The 16,428-nt window shown below is 39.0% G+C and overlaps 1 protein-coding gene and 1 long non-coding RNA gene across 4 annotated transcripts; one reads left to right on the top strand and one right to left on the bottom strand.

The window, feature by feature from the left end:
- Nucleotides 1-11,309: 11,309 nt before the first annotated feature.
- On the bottom strand, nucleotides 11,310-14,722 carry LOC111076207 (MOXD1 homolog 1). Of its 3 annotated transcripts, none has more exons than XM_022369891.2 (9): nucleotides 14,607-14,695; nucleotides 14,147-14,409; nucleotides 13,737-13,892; nucleotides 13,361-13,668; nucleotides 12,999-13,294; nucleotides 12,779-12,942; nucleotides 12,203-12,722; nucleotides 11,976-12,142; nucleotides 11,310-11,921 (listed from the first exon to the last, which is right to left on the bottom strand). In XM_022369891.2, exons 1-9 carry the CDS (start codon nucleotides 14,659-14,661, stop codon nucleotides 11,742-11,744), a joined length of 2,109 nt encoding a protein of 702 aa, XP_022225583.2. In that variant the 5' UTR covers nucleotides 14,662-14,695; the 3' UTR covers nucleotides 11,310-11,741. The 3 variants fall into 3 exon arrangements, with proteins under 3 accessions (XP_022225583.2, XP_022225581.2, XP_022225582.2); XM_022369890.2 differs by having other exon boundaries at nucleotides 11,311-11,921; nucleotides 14,660-14,722; XM_022369889.2 differs by lacking the exon at nucleotides 14,607-14,695 and having other exon boundaries at nucleotides 14,147-14,569.
- Nucleotides 14,005-14,519, top strand: LOC121404574. The gene is made up of 2 exons (XR_005968080.1): nucleotides 14,005-14,097; nucleotides 14,162-14,519. It is a non-coding gene; the product is annotated as an uncharacterized LOC121404574 (long non-coding RNA).
- Nucleotides 14,723-16,428: the final 1,706 nt, after the last annotated feature.

The following is a 16,428-nucleotide window of genomic DNA, read 5'->3' as shown; positions in this document are numbered from 1 at the left end:
ATGACTATGGTATTATGGTAGAAATATAATTATAGTTATATAATTATAATCATAATTATAGCCAGAATGAAGAAAGTTGCTTACCCCGCCTAATTCAGCAAGAGACACGCTACTTATTATGTACGCGTTATGTACGCAATGTAGCAAAAAAATATAAAACGTACAATTTTTTTTTAATTCTAAAATTATAAAAAATTATAAGCTCAAAAATGTATATACTGACTAAGTACGGGTATAAGTAGAGTCGCGTCCCGAGAAAAGACTCACACGTTCCTTCTCGTTTTTGTATTGGATTTTTTTACTTCAGTTTTATTCCATTTCTCAACCGAGCCAGTGAGCCGGTAAATAAAAACTATAATTAAGGTATGTAGCGATCCAACTCTCTAAAACTAACCTAAAAACTTCATCAACTTTCATGATATAAAAAAATACTTAATATATTTTTATACCCGTACTCAAAAAAGAGTTAAGGGGTATATTAGATTTGTGGTAAAAGTGGATGTGTGCAACGCAGAGAAGGAAACGTTTCCGACCCCATAAAGTATATATATTCTTGATCAGCATCAATAGCCGAGTCGATATAGCCATGTCCGTCTGTCCGTCCGTCCGTCTGTCCGTCTATCCGACTGTCCGTCTTGATGAGCGCCTAAATGAGACTATAAGAGCTAGAGAAACCAAATTTGGTTTCCAGATTCATGTGATATCACACTGCTACAAGTGTATTTCAAAATTTCGCCCCGCCCCCTTCCGCCCCCACAAAGGACGAAAATCTGTGGCAGGCACATTTTTAAAGATACGATATAACTAAAAACGCAGTATCGTAGAGAATGGGCATATCTACGAGACTGCCGAATCTGAATCAGATCGGATCATAATTATAGCCAGAATGAAGATTTTAATTTTCAGTTGCTTCCCCTGCCCCCTCCTGCTTACGACAACGCAACTCATTTTCCTTCTCGCTCGCACACTCTGCCGCGTTCAGTGCGCGAGCAACCCCTAGCGGAGATGTAGAATATGAATGGTACATGTACAATCTACATGTTAGATGTGGAATATACATTGTAGATGTAGATGTAGATAACAGATGTAGTAAAAAATGTAAAATGTAAAATTTTTTTTTTAATTTTTAAATTCTAAAAAATCATAAGGTCCAAATTGGTATATACTGACTGAGTACGGGTATAAGTAGAGTCGCGTCCCCAGAAGCGACTTACACGTTCCTTCTCGTTGTTAATAATTTCTCTAAACACTTTCTTATTTCAATAGCAAAAAAGTCATTTAAGGACAAGGTTTTCGTTACAACATAAATTTCCCTATGCAGACAATTCTCGCTAACATGAACTGTAGAGGTTTTATATTTTAAATTGATGTAAAAAGTAGCACGCACATATAAATGAACTGTTTAAAAATTACATATTTGCAGAAGTGGGATCAGCTTGGGAAGAAATCAGTTGGTGCACATAACAGCACAAACTGATTTCTTCGCAAGTTCCGATAAACATATTGAGCTGCAACAGCTGTTCGGAAAATGCACTATTTTTTGTTGCGCTGACAAGTTTTGTTTGATCCAATTTTAAAGTTGGCTTAATAAAAAATTATTTATAACGAGAAGGAACGTTTGAGCCGCTTCTGGGGACGCGACTCTACTTATACCCGTACTCAGTCAGTATATACATTTTTAAGCTTATAATTTTTTAGAATTTTAAAATTAAAAAAAAAAATGTACTGTTTGGTTACGCAGCCAAATAGTGGCCAAATGCATAGGTTATAGCCAGTGGTGCAGCAGTAGAGTAAATCCTTATTATTGTTCGTTGTTTGCACTGCCCACTGTACTAAATTGTCATTTACCTACAAACTCATGCACGCATTCATGCTCCCTCACGGCAGCAGCCTATGCAGCCGTTCTCTTTCGCCTCTTCATCCCACACCTTTCTTTCTATCGCCTTTCGCTATTACTCTCTCGATCTTTCGCTCTCTCGCTCGCATTAGGGCACGGGCAATTCGCCCGCCTGCCCTTTGAATTAGTCTTGATCTTGCAATCACTGCGCATCGTCTTGGAATCGAGCTATTCAATCCGATACCGTCTTGAACCGACCCCCGCGTCTTCAATCTGACCCCGTCTTGAATCCAGCTAACTATCCTTTCGACTCTGTATCGCTTATTTACTTCACCACAATAAACTGTGAATATATATATTGAACAATCATCGCCTTTTTAATAGTATCGCAATACAACGCTACTGAAGAAGCTCAGTAGCTCAACATTTGGTGACCCCGACGTGATATAAACATAAACTCTTTAAATTGTATCACAAAAAACATTTTCGTTGGATAAATTCGCTTTGAACCACGGTGTTTCGGTTCATCGTTTGTGCACAAGCAACAGAAACGGTTCTCGCGTCATCTGCTTTGCGGTCTGCTTGCTTGCTGTTGTTTCGTTTCGGTTTCGTGCTCTCAGTGTGCATGCCTTTGTTGTTGTCGGATGCACAAGTGCAGTGCGTTTCAAACTGTTAGCTCTCGCTGCTGCTCTGTAAAACTGCAAGACTGTGTGTTTTTAAACGCTGCGATCGATTGTACAGTTCGTGTAAAACTGTTCGAGGTTATTCACCGGCTGTTAACCTCTACACTCTCTCAGTGACTCTAAGCCCAGCTTTTCTATTGAACATACACGATGGCTTCTAATAGCACCCCTTCGATCTCCCCCCTCACCATTGTTCGTTGATTCGGAAGCTGCATTCTACAAGCGCAAGGTGCAATCCATGCTAGGGGCGGCACGGAGAATCGAAACGGCCGTCGGCAAGGAGAGGATTGGCGAGCTCAGTGAGGAGGAGCTGAACGTGAGGCTGAAGCTGCTAGCGGATCTTGTAGCTTCATTCAACGAGCACCATAATGCCCTGGAGAAGATTGATCTCGATGAGATCGGTAGTCCCTTGAGGGATGAGTTTGACGAGTGCGTGGTCATGCTGGAGATTCGCATGAAGCGAGAGTTAAACAAGCGGCAGCCCACAATGCTACCATGTTCAACAATGCGGGCGGACCATGTAGGAGAGGCCCCAACTACGGTCGTCGTGCAAAGTCGGCCACGCCTGCCGGAGTTGAAGCTACCTAAGTTCGGTGGGGGCTACGCTCAGTATTCCTCGTTTTGGGGCATGTTCTCCTCCATTATAGATAAGGACCCTGACCTTACGAATGTCGAGAAGCTGCAGCATTTACGATCATGCCTAAAGGGACCAGCGCTGGACACGATCTCGTCGCTGGAATTTAGCCACGCCAGCTATCCTATTGCTCTAGATTTACTCAGCAAACGATTTAATAACAAGCGTCTCATCTTTCAGGCACATGTCACAGACATTCTGAGCTTGCAGCGTGTCGAGGCCTCATCTGTTTCCCAACTACGGTCCCTTTCGGATACAGTTAATGCCAATCTGCGAGCGTTACAAAGTATGGGGACAAAGGAGCAGATTGCTGACTGCATCCTAATACACAGCCTACTACAGAAGGTGGACAGCGCCACACAAACCAAGTGGGAGGAATGCTCGTCGTTGGATAGCATACCCTCCAGCCAGCAATTCGCCACGTTTCTGGAGCAGAGATGCCAGAGGTTGGAAACCCAAGAGCACGCAAATGATATGTACACCCAGAGCAGTCGGAAACACTGTCTAATCGCAACCAGCTCCAAGGTCTGTACATTCTGCGGTGATCCAGGACACTCCATTTATGCGTGTTCACAATTTGGGAATCTTTCCGCTCAACTTCGGCTTCAGGAAACTAAGAGCTGTCACTGTGCACCAACTGTCTCCGAGCAGGCCACACGCAGGGTGCATGTCATTCTCGATCCTGCCGAATATGTGGTGCCAGACATCACACTCTACTTCACTTCGAGTCCCCGTCTTTCGGTTCTCAATCCATTCTGCCATCACTGTCACATTCTACATCAGCTCCGCAATTGCCCGCGGGACCCTCTGGCGTTGTACATACTGCAACAGCGTCAGCCACATCGCTTTTGGCCCAGAGTCACAGGCAGGACATCGTTCTTCTTGCCACTGCCATAATCAGCGTAAGGAATCGCTCTGGTACACTCATTCCATGCCGTGCCTTGCTTGATTCTGGATCGCAGGTGCATCTCATTACTTCTCGCCTGGCTCAGCAGTTGCAGCTTCAAAGGAAAGTGTCGGATGTTTTGGTGTCTGGTCTCGGCGAGTCGCGTGCCACATCGGAAGGATGCTGCGTAGATATCAACCTGGAATCACGCACATCAAGTTATGCCACGACCATTTCGGCAGTAGTTGCTCCCACCATTACGTCCAGTCAACCTAACTGCAATATCGACCTAAACAGCTGGAACATTCCCTGCAACACACAGTTAGCGGATCCCAAGTTCTACAAGTCTCAACCTGTGGACATTCTTATTGGAGCGGGACTGTTCTTTGAGCTTCTCTCATTGGCCAAATCCAATTGGGAGCTGGTCTGCCACGTCTTCAGGAAACCAGGCTAGGATGGATAATTGCAGGAGAGGTGTCTCAGTCTCGCGCATCAGATCCACGTTCTCCTGTGTTATTTTCAGTTAACCAGTCTAAAGTACCCCTCGCACGAGTATTGGACCTCTTCGTCGAGTCAGGCATGGTTTCCGGAGTGGCTATACTAAAGACGTCACCTGGATCAACAAAGGAAATGTGGCTGCCAAAGAAGGATGTTAAAGACCCGTGATCTTCAACGGGGGGAGTATGTTTGGTTACGCAGCCAAATAGTGGCCAAATGCATAGGTTATAGCCAGTGGTGCAGCAGTAGAGTAAATCCTTATTATTGTTCGTTGTTTGCACTGCCCACTGTACTAAATTGTCATTTACCTACAAACTCATGCACGCATTCATGCTCCCTCACGGCAGCAGCCTATGCAGCCGTTCTCTTTTCGCCTCTTCATCCCACACCTTTCTTTCTATCGCCTTTCGCTATTACTCTCTCGATCTGTCGCTCTCTCGCTCGCATTAGGGCACGGGCAATTCGCCCGCCTGCCCTTTGAATTAGTCTTGATCTTGCAATCACTGCGCATCGTCTTGGAATCGAGCTATTCAATCCGATACCGTCTTGAACCGACCCCCGCGTCTTCAATCTGACCCCGTCTTGAATCCAGCTAACTATCCTTTCGACTCTGTATCGCTTATTTACTTCACCACAATAAACTGTGAATATATATATTGAACAATCATCGCCTTTTTAATAGTATCGCAATACAACGCTACTGAAGAAGCTCAGTAGCTCAACAAGTACAAGTACAACTCTACAAGTATATTTCAAAATTTCGCCCCGCCCCCACAAAGGACGAAAATCTGTGGCAGGCATACGATATGATAAAACTAAAAGCGCAGTATCGTAGACAATGACTATGGTATTATGGTAGAAATATAATTATAGTTATATAATTATAATCATAATTATAGCCAGAATGAAGAAAGTTGCTTACCCCGCCTAATTCAGCAAGAGACACGCTACTCATTATGTACGCGTTATGTACGCAATGTAGCAAAAAAATATAAAACGTACAATTTTTTTTTAATTCTAAAATTATAAAAAATTATAAGCTCAAAAATGTATATACTGACTAAGTACGGGTATAAGTAGAGTCGCGTCCCGAGAAAGACTCACACGTTCCTTCTCGTTTTTGTATTGGATTTTTTTACTTCAGTTTTATTCCATTTCTCAACCGAGCCAGTGAGCCGGTAAATAAAAACTATAATTAAGGTATGTAGCGATCCAACTCTCTAAAACTAACCTAAAAACTTCATCAACTTTCATGATATAAAAAAATACTTAATATATTTTTATACCCGTACTCAAAAAAGAGTTAAGGGGTATATTAGATTTGTGGTAAAAGTGGATGTGTGCAACGCAGAGAAGGAAACGTTTCCGACCCCATAAAGTATATATATTCTTGATCAGCATCAATAGCCGAGTCGATATAGCCATGTCCGTCTGTCCGTCCGTCCGTCTGTCCGTCTATCCGACTGTCCGTCTTGATGAGCGCCTAGATCTGAGAGACTATAAGAGCTAGAGAAACCAAATTTGGTTTCCAGATTCATGTGATATCACACTGCTACAAGTGTATTTCAAAATTTCGCCCCGCCCCCTTCCGCCCCCACAAAGGACGAAAATCTGTGGCAGGCACATTTTTAAAGATACGATAAAACTAAAAACGCAGTATCGTAGAGAATGGGCATATCTACGAGACTGCCGAATCTGAATCAGATCGGATCATAATTATAGCCAGAATGAAGATTTTAATTTTCAGTTGCTTCCCCTGCCCCCTCCTGCTTACGACAACGCAACTCATTTTCCTTCTCGCTCGCACACTCTGCCGCGTTCAGTGCGCGAGCAACCCCTAGCGAGATGTAGAATATGAATGGTACATGTACAATCTACATGTTAGATGTGGAATATACATTGTAGATGTAGATGTAGATAACAGATGTAGTAAAAAATGTAAAATGTAAAATTTTTTTTTTAATTTTTAAATTCTAAAAAATCATAAGGTCCAAATTGGTATATACTGACTGAGTACGGGTATAAGTAGAGTCGCGTCCCCAGAAGCGACTTACACGTTCCTTCTCGTTGTTAATAATTTCTCTAAACACTTTCTTATTTCAATAGCAAAAAAGTCATTTAAGGACAAGGTTTTCGTTACAACATAAATTTCCCTATGCAGACAATTCTCGCTAACATGAACTGTAGAGGTTTTATATTTTAAATTGATGTAAAAAGTAGCACGCACATATAAATGAACTGTTTAAAAATTACATATTTGCAGAAGTGGGATCAGCTTGGGAAGAAATCAGTTGGTGCACATAACAGCACAAACTGATTTCTTCGCAAAGTTCCGATAAACATATCGAGCTGCAACAGCTGTTCGGAAAAATGCACTATTTTTTGTTGCGCTGACAAGTTTTGTTTGATCCAATTTTAAAGTTGGCTTAATAAAAAATTATTTATAACGAGAAGGAACGTTTGAGCCGCTTCTGGGGACGCGACTCTACTTATACCCGTACTCAGTCAGTATATACATTTTTAAGCTTATAATTTTTTAGAATTTTAAAATTAAAAAAAAAAAATGTACATTTAAAATTTTTTTGCTACATCTGTTATCTACATATATATGTATATTCTACACCTAACATGTAGATTATACATTTACCATTTAGATTCTACATCTCCTCCGCTAGGGGTTGCTCGCGCACTGAACGCGGCAGAGTGTGCGAGCGAGAAAGAGAATCTGTAGCGTCAGCAGCGCTGGAGAAGGAGGGGGAACCAACAAAATATTAATTCTTCATTCTGGCTATAAATATGATCCGATATGATTCAGATTCGGCAATCTGGTAAATATGGGCATCCTCTACGATACTGCGTTTAGTTTAGTTTTATCCTATCTTTAAAATTGTGCCTGGCACAGATTTTCGTCCTTTGTGTAATTTGGTTACCCTAACTCTTATAGTCTCTGAGATCGAGGCGCTCAACAAAATGGACGGACGGACAGACAGACGGACATAGCTATATCGACTCGGCTACGTCGGAAACGCTTCCTTCTCTGCGTTGCACACATCCACTTTTACCACAAATCTAATATACCACTTAACTCTTTTTTGAGTACGGGTATAAAGAGGGCATAAGCTCAAATGCACTGCTAATGATGTCTAATTTATGTCATTGCATCAAAACGTCATCTATTTTTTGTATTTTTCAATAAAGATTCGTTTTGTTATATAAATTTCCGTTTACTTTTTATTTCATATGTCGCCGTTTCAAAAATGGAAAAGTCTTGCGTTTTACGAATGCGGGAGCGCCTGACTTTTCGTTTTGAAAAGTAAATCACTTTAGTGAAAGTGAAAACCGTAGCCTGCCTGAACATATTGTATTTAGTATTTAGTCAATTTGGTCAATAGTATTATGGTAAATTGAACATACGGAATAGAAGAACAGAAAGAACAGGCAAACGAATCCAACAAAAAATGTACGTGTGGGCATGACCTTCAATCACATGAAATTCGAAATCAACAGAGACAATTGGAATGGAGACAAGGGACATTGGAGACAGTGGTTCGTTTTCCGAAAACTAGTTGCAAAAATCGGAAACCGTGTTGTTGAATTTGGCAAACATTTTGTTAAAAATCAATTAGGAATTGATCAAGCAATTCAAAACCAACATTTTATTATTTACAAAAAAGTTTTAATATATATTTGCTGTTCAAAAAAACACCATTTTTCTGTTTTTGAAAAAAAATGGAGTAAAACGTGCTTAAAATGCCAAGTTAAATGAATTTTTCTTAAGAAGCACTGTAGCTTGGAGACTTTTTATACCCTTACTCGAAGAGTTGAGGGTTATATAAGATCTGTGGTAATAGTGGATGTGTGTAACGCAGAGATGGAAACGTTTCTGACCCCATAAAGTATATATATTCTTGATCAGCACCAATAGCGTAGTCGATATGGCCATGTCTGTCTGTCCGTCCGTCTTGTTTGTCGCCTAGATCTCAGAGACTATCAGAACTGGAGTAAGCAAATTTTGTTTCCAGACTCATGTGATATCACACTGATACAAGTGTATTTCAAAATTTTGCCGCGCCTCCTTCCGACCCCACAATGGACGAAAATCTGCTATATCGATTTCAATGGTAACAAGGAACTTGTGAATCGCTTCTGCGGACGCGACTCTACTTTTATAATTTGTGAGCTTATGATTTATGTAGAATTTTAAAATATTTTACATTTTAATTTTGTTTGCTACATATGTTATCTACATCTACAATGTCGATTACAAAACTAAAATGTAGATTATACATACAGAATGTAGATTCTACATCTTCTCTGCGAAGGGTCGCGTTTCTGGCCTAACTATGAAAAAATCAACTTTGGTGGTTGATTTTTTTTATTGATTTTAAACACATTCTCCAAGAATATGAAACCATTTTTTAAAACACTTTAACAATGCAGAACTTTTGTCACTCAAAAGAAAGTACATATCTCAAAAACCAGGCTTGAATAGCCCCCTTCGGCGACAAAAAACGTTCACCACTCTTTTATTATAGCTGGGCCTAAAAGATCCTATTAGATGTGAGAACTTGTCTGAGTGGCAGATAATACCTTGATTCAATTTGTTGGGTGCTCAAAAACTCCATTAATAGCCGAGTGTATTTAAAACCAAAAATTTTGAAATCAATTGTTTTTATTTAGTTAATAGGAACATAATGAACACAAAAAATATAATATCATTAAAAAAAATGAATTCAGTTTTTTTTTAATTTTATTTTTTATTCGGGTACAATGGCAAAATATGGGGGCTATACTCTCATGTGATAAATAATAATGACATTTGGCTATTTTGCGTAATTTTTAAGTGATCCTAAATTTATTAACTTGGCTTATTTTTAAACTTTTCAAATTTAAACGAGAAGGAACGTGTGAGTCGCTTCTGGGACGCGACTCTACTTATACCCGTACTCATTCAGTATATATAAACATTTTTGAGCTTATGATTTTTTAGAATTTTAGAAAAAAAAAATTACATTTTACATTTTTTTGCTACATCTGCTATCTACATCTACATATACAATGTATATTCTTCATCTAACATGTAGATTGTACATGTTCCATTTAGATTCTACATCTCCTCCGCTAGGGGTTGCTCGCGCACTGAACGCGGCAGAGTGTGCTAGCGAGAAGGAAAATGAGTTGCGTTGTCGTTTGCAGGAGAGGGCAGGGGAAGCAACTGAAAATTAAAATCTTCATTCTGGCTATAATTATGATCCGATCTGATTCAGATTCGGCAGTCTCGTAGATATGCTCATTCTCTACGATAATGCGTTTTTAGTTTTATCGTATCTTTAAAAATGTGCCTGCCACAGATTTTCGTCCTTTGTGGGGGCGGAAGGGGGCGGGCGAAATTTTGAAATACACTTGTAGCAGTGTGATATCACATGAGTCTGGAAACCAAATTTGGTTTCTCTAGCTTTTATAGTCTCTGAGATCTAGGCGCTCATCGAGACGGACAGACGGACAGACAGACATGGCTATATCGACTCGGGTATTGATGCTGATCAATAATATATATACTTTATGGTACGGAAACGTTTCCTTCTCTGCGTTATACACATCCACTTTTACCACAAATCTAATATACCCCTTAACTCTTTTTTGAGTACGGGTATAAAAATCCAGGTGTAAGGATTAAACACATAAAAATAAAATGTTTTTTAAATTTCATAGACTTAAGGCTATGTGTATATGAACAGATATTTATCTTTCTATATTAAAAAAAAATAGTCCAATTATAACTCAACACCCTTTTTACAGAGGCAAACATTCACTGAACTACTCAAAATGCAGAAGGAGCTCAATAATAACCGTAGTTCTTTGTCGCTTTTTGCTGATAAGCACAGTGTATGTAATTGAAATGCCAAAAGAATTTTGCAAAACGATTTGGTTAGTTAAAGTAACGACTATTTGAAAGTGGCCGTTTTGCTGTACTCGCTTGGGTACAACGCCTTGGAATGGGTTAAAGTTCAATCCGAATTGAAAAGTTAGTTTTTCTCAATTCTTCTAAAACTTCCGGCCTACAAATTTGTTCTATCGAAAAAGTCGCGATATGACCAGTTCTTGCCGACTAGTTTCCGACCAAGCGGGAGACCGCTTGATTTAAACTAACTAGTTTCGAAAATTTGTGTGGTATTTTTTGGGCTCATATTTATATATCTATGATTCGTTCGTCATGTGTAAATTTTATACACAGACGTTGAAGATTTTCTTATACCAATATGGATACGACTCTTTTTAGCCGATTTTTAAATTGTGTGGGATACAAATAGAGAACACCGGGGCTTGCCCACTAGTACATTTACATTATAACTTCAGAATTATATGATTCTGATATACAAAATTTAAACATACATGTCTGCTAATAGAGAGATAAATATCATCTCGTCTCTTCTGTATTATATAAAATTTCCTTGGGGTATTTTTGCCGCCCGATATTTTATTTTCGGGTCCTCTTTTTCTTCTTGTTTCTCTAACTCACACACAGCGTATAGGATGTGTAAACGAGCGAGGTGAGTGCGCAGGGATTGGTCTCTAGGCTGAAATAGCTGCAGTTATCAGCTCTTCAGAATGGCAAAGTTCATTAAAACCAGATGAAGATACTTAATTTATGTGAAAAAGCACGCTTTCTCTAAAAAAATATTGTTTTCAACAAATTATTTAAAAAAAAGTTATGTCGTAGAAAAAAAATAATTCAACAATTTTAAAGCCCGAAATATATCAGTTTGGTTCCTTGAGCAAAAGAAAGTTCAGTTTTGTCGAGTAGTGTAATTTATAAATACTACATATGGGAAAAAAATGCTTACTACTTTAAATAAATATAAAATTTTACTAAGGTATAGCATGCTTTCAATTCTTTGGATAAATAAATATATTTAAATATTAAATCTAGCCTAACTAAGACAGGACCTTTTAACTCGATTATTAGTAAAAATTTATTCAATTATGATTAACTCGAAGTTGGGGACTATTCTACAAGCACATAGTATTCCTATGAGAGAATTTGTCCCTACCACTCTCTAAATTCTCATACAACTCCCTCCACTCTCTCTGCAGAAAAATCAATCACTTTTAAACCATTGATGGTTTTGTATAAGAGGATCGACTGTGATAAATGTTATAATACCCTCTTCAAAGGTATACAATTACTATTTTTGTATAAACTTAAATAAGAGTCGTGTGTCGTACTCCAATTCCTATTAGGATAAGGCTTAACGTGAGATCGGCAAGCAGTCTGGGGCCGTTGGAACTTAGTTCAGCGCTATTTATATATAGGTGATTTAGACAAGTTCTAGCTGGCTTAACAAATGTAGTAAAGTTGGGAAAAATGATAATCTCCGGTGGCTGAAAATATATATTTTAGTATTTAATGGAAAAAAAATAGAATAAATAACTTACAATTGATATGGAATCGTTAGAAACACGACAAAAGGTCATATGTTTACCAGTTATAAGTTCTTGTTCGACGCGTTTAGTAAAAAGTGGCTCAGACCATGGTAATTGATTTAAATGGTACAGAAATGTGCGATCATGCAACTCCACAGGATCAGATATAACCAGTTTGTCTGTAAGTCAAAAGTAAGTGATCACTTATTCATACATATTAATACGTAAATACAACTTACTTAACAAAGACTCTTCGTACAAGAGATCCTCAACTGTCATATTTAAGTGATTTTTCCTGGCTTTCGAAGTTGCTCTTTCGGGAATATAATCTAAGAGATTTCCGTTGTAAAGAAATAAATTTTCAACATCCGTCATGTTTAAAGAAAAGAACTGGGAAACACCAAACATCGCGAAAAATTCTTGAACTGGCGTCATACTGTAACAACCAGCCAACTCAATCTTCGGATAATAAGTAATGAAGGAAAGACACATTTCTTGTTTGGTGGAATAACCTCCAAAGGTGGGCCGTTTCCGCTCGATTGTCTCATAAGCACAGTCCGTGATAATGTAGTCTCCAGGCAGTACGATTGTTTCATTGGCAAGTTGATGAACTTGCTGATATCTGTAATCGAAGTTTTCATCCTCTATAATGCGGCTTAATTCTTTGCCATTCCGAACATGACGGAGGCTCATTTTCCGACCGGCCTGATGCGCATGAATCATTCCAGATATAATTTTAATTCCATTCTTAGGAAACATCTAAATATTATGTTGTTAGAGCTAATCAATTATGCATTTATCATATTTATGCATACCACGCTAGAACATGAAGGTCCACAAATTCCAACACTGCGATATAATTTCTGTCCAGGTGCAATGAGTTGAGTGTCGGATATGGAAATGCCACTGATCATTATCCCCGCATCGTTGGGTCGCAGATGGTGCGTATAATGTATACGAAACCCGGAATTATCTACGGCTGAAAATACTGCATATAAATATTATTCCTCTTTTTTAACCTTACTATGTACCTACATTTTTTTCCATAAGGATTGTCATAATGTATTTCTAGCATGTAGTACTTTACTCCCAATGAGCCTCCCATTGGTATGCCGACGTGAGAAGGTAAAAACTGTCCTGTGGACCCAGTAGACCAAACTGCAACTGGCGCCGAGCAAGAATCCCAATCGCGTGGTGTCAATAGATTACTGTTGCACACTGTACCAGAACTTCTCACCCAAACGTCCCACGAGGCCGGATCCGATCCAGGATAGAATTTCGTTTGACATTCAAATAGTGTCATCTGATGAACAATATTTGTATGCGTTCCCCTATGAAATAATAAAAAAAAAAACAATTAATTATAAATACAAATATTTAGCAGACCATTTTCTTACCCAGATCGAGACAAGAGGGCTTCAAAACCAATAATATGTTGTTTTTCAATTAGCTTAGGGAGGCGCACTATTTTACACCAATATAGAGTGTGCATTGATCGTTCGATCGTTACATTATTTACTGTTACGTCCCATTTGTTGACCGCTGAGCTTTCAGTTGTTGCTCCGTATGTATGTACACTATTTTTTTGGAACATCGGGGAAAGTAAGTGCAATGATTTTTCGCCTCGATTTCGACCGTGTCCTTTTAAGCTGCCATAAACGGGGTCAGTATCACCAAAGGACCAAAGAACTTTTAAAGTATCCCTCTATATGTATTTAGAAAATTTGAATTTGTATATTATTGTTTTATAATATATAATCATAAAATACGTACGGTTAATGGCATATCATATGGATCGCATGTGTCTATTTTACGAGTGAATCGAACATTAGTATGTGTATCATTTTGATAACCACTGACGACGTTGTAGTTTTGTGTATCGTCTTGTACTGGAGCCCCGTTTGGAGAATTTTTCGATCCATGACAGTCCTAAGCAAATTATTTATTTACACAAGAATCATTTAAAATTATGAAACGCGAAAGATTTTTTGTAGTTTTATAAAACAATATCTTAACCATTTTAGGCACAACAGGGATTCATACATATACATACATACATATGTATGTACTTATTTACCTCAGAGCCGGTATTGTTATAACGATCCATCCACATAGCATGTATATATGTATATACGTAGGTTTTATAATAGTTAATTAAATATAGTTTCAATGACAAAACTTACTAATGCATTTGCCAGGCCTGTGACATCATCAACCCACAACAGCACAATGTCCGCAGATGACATACGACCATCTTTTGAGAACCCGAGTCCAATAAAACCACGCGTGTTAACATTAACTTCAAAGCTAATAGTTTTCTCGTTGAGATTTATCCACCATTGAAGCCAATATAAGCCATTGGAGTCCATCATTATATGACGCTTCCAGTTTTGATGATGCATTGAACCACCACCGTCGACCACATTGTATATCCTATTATTGCCAGCTTCAGAAAAACAAAGACACAACCGTACATAAAGGATCCAGAATGATATGAGGATTGGCAACATCATAATAATGTAAAATAATTTTGAATTATATTAGCTGTCCCAAAACACCGGTATTGCGTCTTTTGATTTCGTTAGTGAACTTGAATGGTTAAATGAATTTCATTTAAATTTCAGATGTGTCGAGAGCAATTACTTTTTTGACACAATTCGTGTTTATGGAAAACCAACTTGCATCTTATTACATACATTTACATATGTATGTTAGTTTTGCTTATACTTTTGGCGCCAATGTTTATAAATATGTGCAAAAATGGTCCAACTACAAATACTAACTTTGAAAATCTACCATGCTCAACAAAACATACCAAAAAATTATTTTTTTTGTGCTCATCCCGGTGGAACAGTGGGAATTTTTGAAAGATGTGAAACTTCCATTCCCACTGGCACCATCCATGTTAAACAGCTGATGCGAACAATTTGGTGCGACTTCCAAAATTAAAATTAATATTTATAATAAGGCAATGGTTGTGAATGTAATTTAGCAGCAACATATTTTCTTGCACACGGTTGTCATGTTTCTGGACATGGAGGGTGATGATGAGGCCAGAATACACAAAGAGGGATACGGATATTAGATAAGGTATCTGCGTTGTGACTGCTTCTACTAAATCCAATCAATGTTTTATATACAAATATATATGTATGCTATGTTTTTTTAGAAGCTGTTCGGGACATTTTGGGAAAATGTAACCGAAACGAGGCGTTTTTAAGGAATGTTTTACATCGCCATAGTATTGTACACTTTTGGCTCATTTTCTGAGTACCGAACAGTCTGAAGGCTTTTCGACGTGTCAGCCAACAGGGTGTGCAATATACTGCATGCGTTTTGCAGAGCATTCCCAGAGGATAGTCCACACACTATCTCCGAGTTTTTATGACTGAGACAATTCTGATTTTTTGTTTTTTCCCCTTGATTTTATTTACAAAACCTTATCGACCATCCCACAAATGGATGGTGGATGGTCGCCAGTATGAAAAGGATATAAGAGAATGGTTTGATGTACACCTATTTTAAGCCATAATGAATATTAGAGTTATAATTAGTCCTAGGCTAAGATCAGTATCTGTTCGGTATCTGTTAATAGTTCTTAAGAAATTTAAATCACATAGTCACACCTCATCTCTTATACTGTAATCGCTCTCTCAGTGCGTACCCGTACCCACACATGTATCATTACTGCTTATATTGCATTGCTTCGCCCTGTTCTCGCGGCAATTTTATTTTTGAACGCATCAAATCAAATTTCACGGCCGCGGCCTCTAGTCTTGTAAACCCATCGAACGATAAAAACATTCTTAAATTTACCAACGGAATATATAATTTGTAGATGTGGAGTCAGAGCTGTCGAAAAAGGTCGGCAGCTTCCAACATTTTGGCGACCCCGACGTGATTTCCGTGGACTTATAGTGCGTTAAAAGTGTTTAATCCATTCCATTAAACCAATTTTGAAGGTTTAAAGTGACATTTGTGGAAAAGGTAGCGAACCAAAAGTCGTTGTGGCCGACCGTAGCAGTTCTAGCGGCCCTATATTCGACCCTCTAGAGTCCATACGCACAGAGGTGGAAATGTTGAAATGTTGCGCCAAATGGATGGTTGCGTGGGTTACGTGGGTTAGGTCTATAAGGCTGCTCGATCGAGGTCGAGTTCAGTCGGAGGCAAGTCTGAACATAATGATGCCCACACTCGTCACGGGATATTGTCCGGTGCCTAGAGACGTTTCGCGAACCATCCCGAGGCCTTTATAAAGAGCACCAGGGTCTCTAGAGGCATGTTTGCGAACTGTCCAGGTCTTCGTAGAAGGCGCTGCCGAGTATTCAGTGACGCCTCCCCATGAGTGCAGGACAGTTGCAGAGAAGGTGCTGGATGCTCTCTATTTCCTCCTCGTCCCTGCAGCTGCGGCAGAAGTCATGGTGGGGCAGTCTGAACCTTGTGGCCATGAGGCCGATGACACAGT

Source organism: Drosophila obscura, unplaced genomic scaffold, assembly GCF_018151105.1.
Source record: "Drosophila obscura isolate BZ-5 IFL unplaced genomic scaffold, ASM1815110v1 contig_24, whole genome shotgun sequence".
NCBI lineage: Eukaryota > Metazoa > Arthropoda > Insecta > Diptera > Drosophilidae > Drosophila > Drosophila obscura.
The sequence above is the reverse complement of the archived record's forward strand: the minus strand, read 5'-3'. Positions and strand labels throughout refer to the sequence as shown.

Excerpts from the sequence above, each read along its gene's own strand:
- LOC111076207 (XM_022369889.2), bottom strand. The coding sequence starts at position 14,476 with ATGATGTTGCCAATCCTCATATCATTCTGGATCCTTTATGTACGGTTG. Across the intron at positions 12,943-12,998 it reads CAATCCTTATGGAAAAAAAT|CCGTAGATAATTCCGGGTTT; the intron begins GTAGGTACATAG and ends CAGTATTTTCAG. Across the intron at positions 12,143-12,202 it reads GTACGAAGAGTCTTTGTTAA|ACAAACTGGTTATATCTGAT; the intron begins GTAAGTTGTATT and ends TTTGACTTACAG.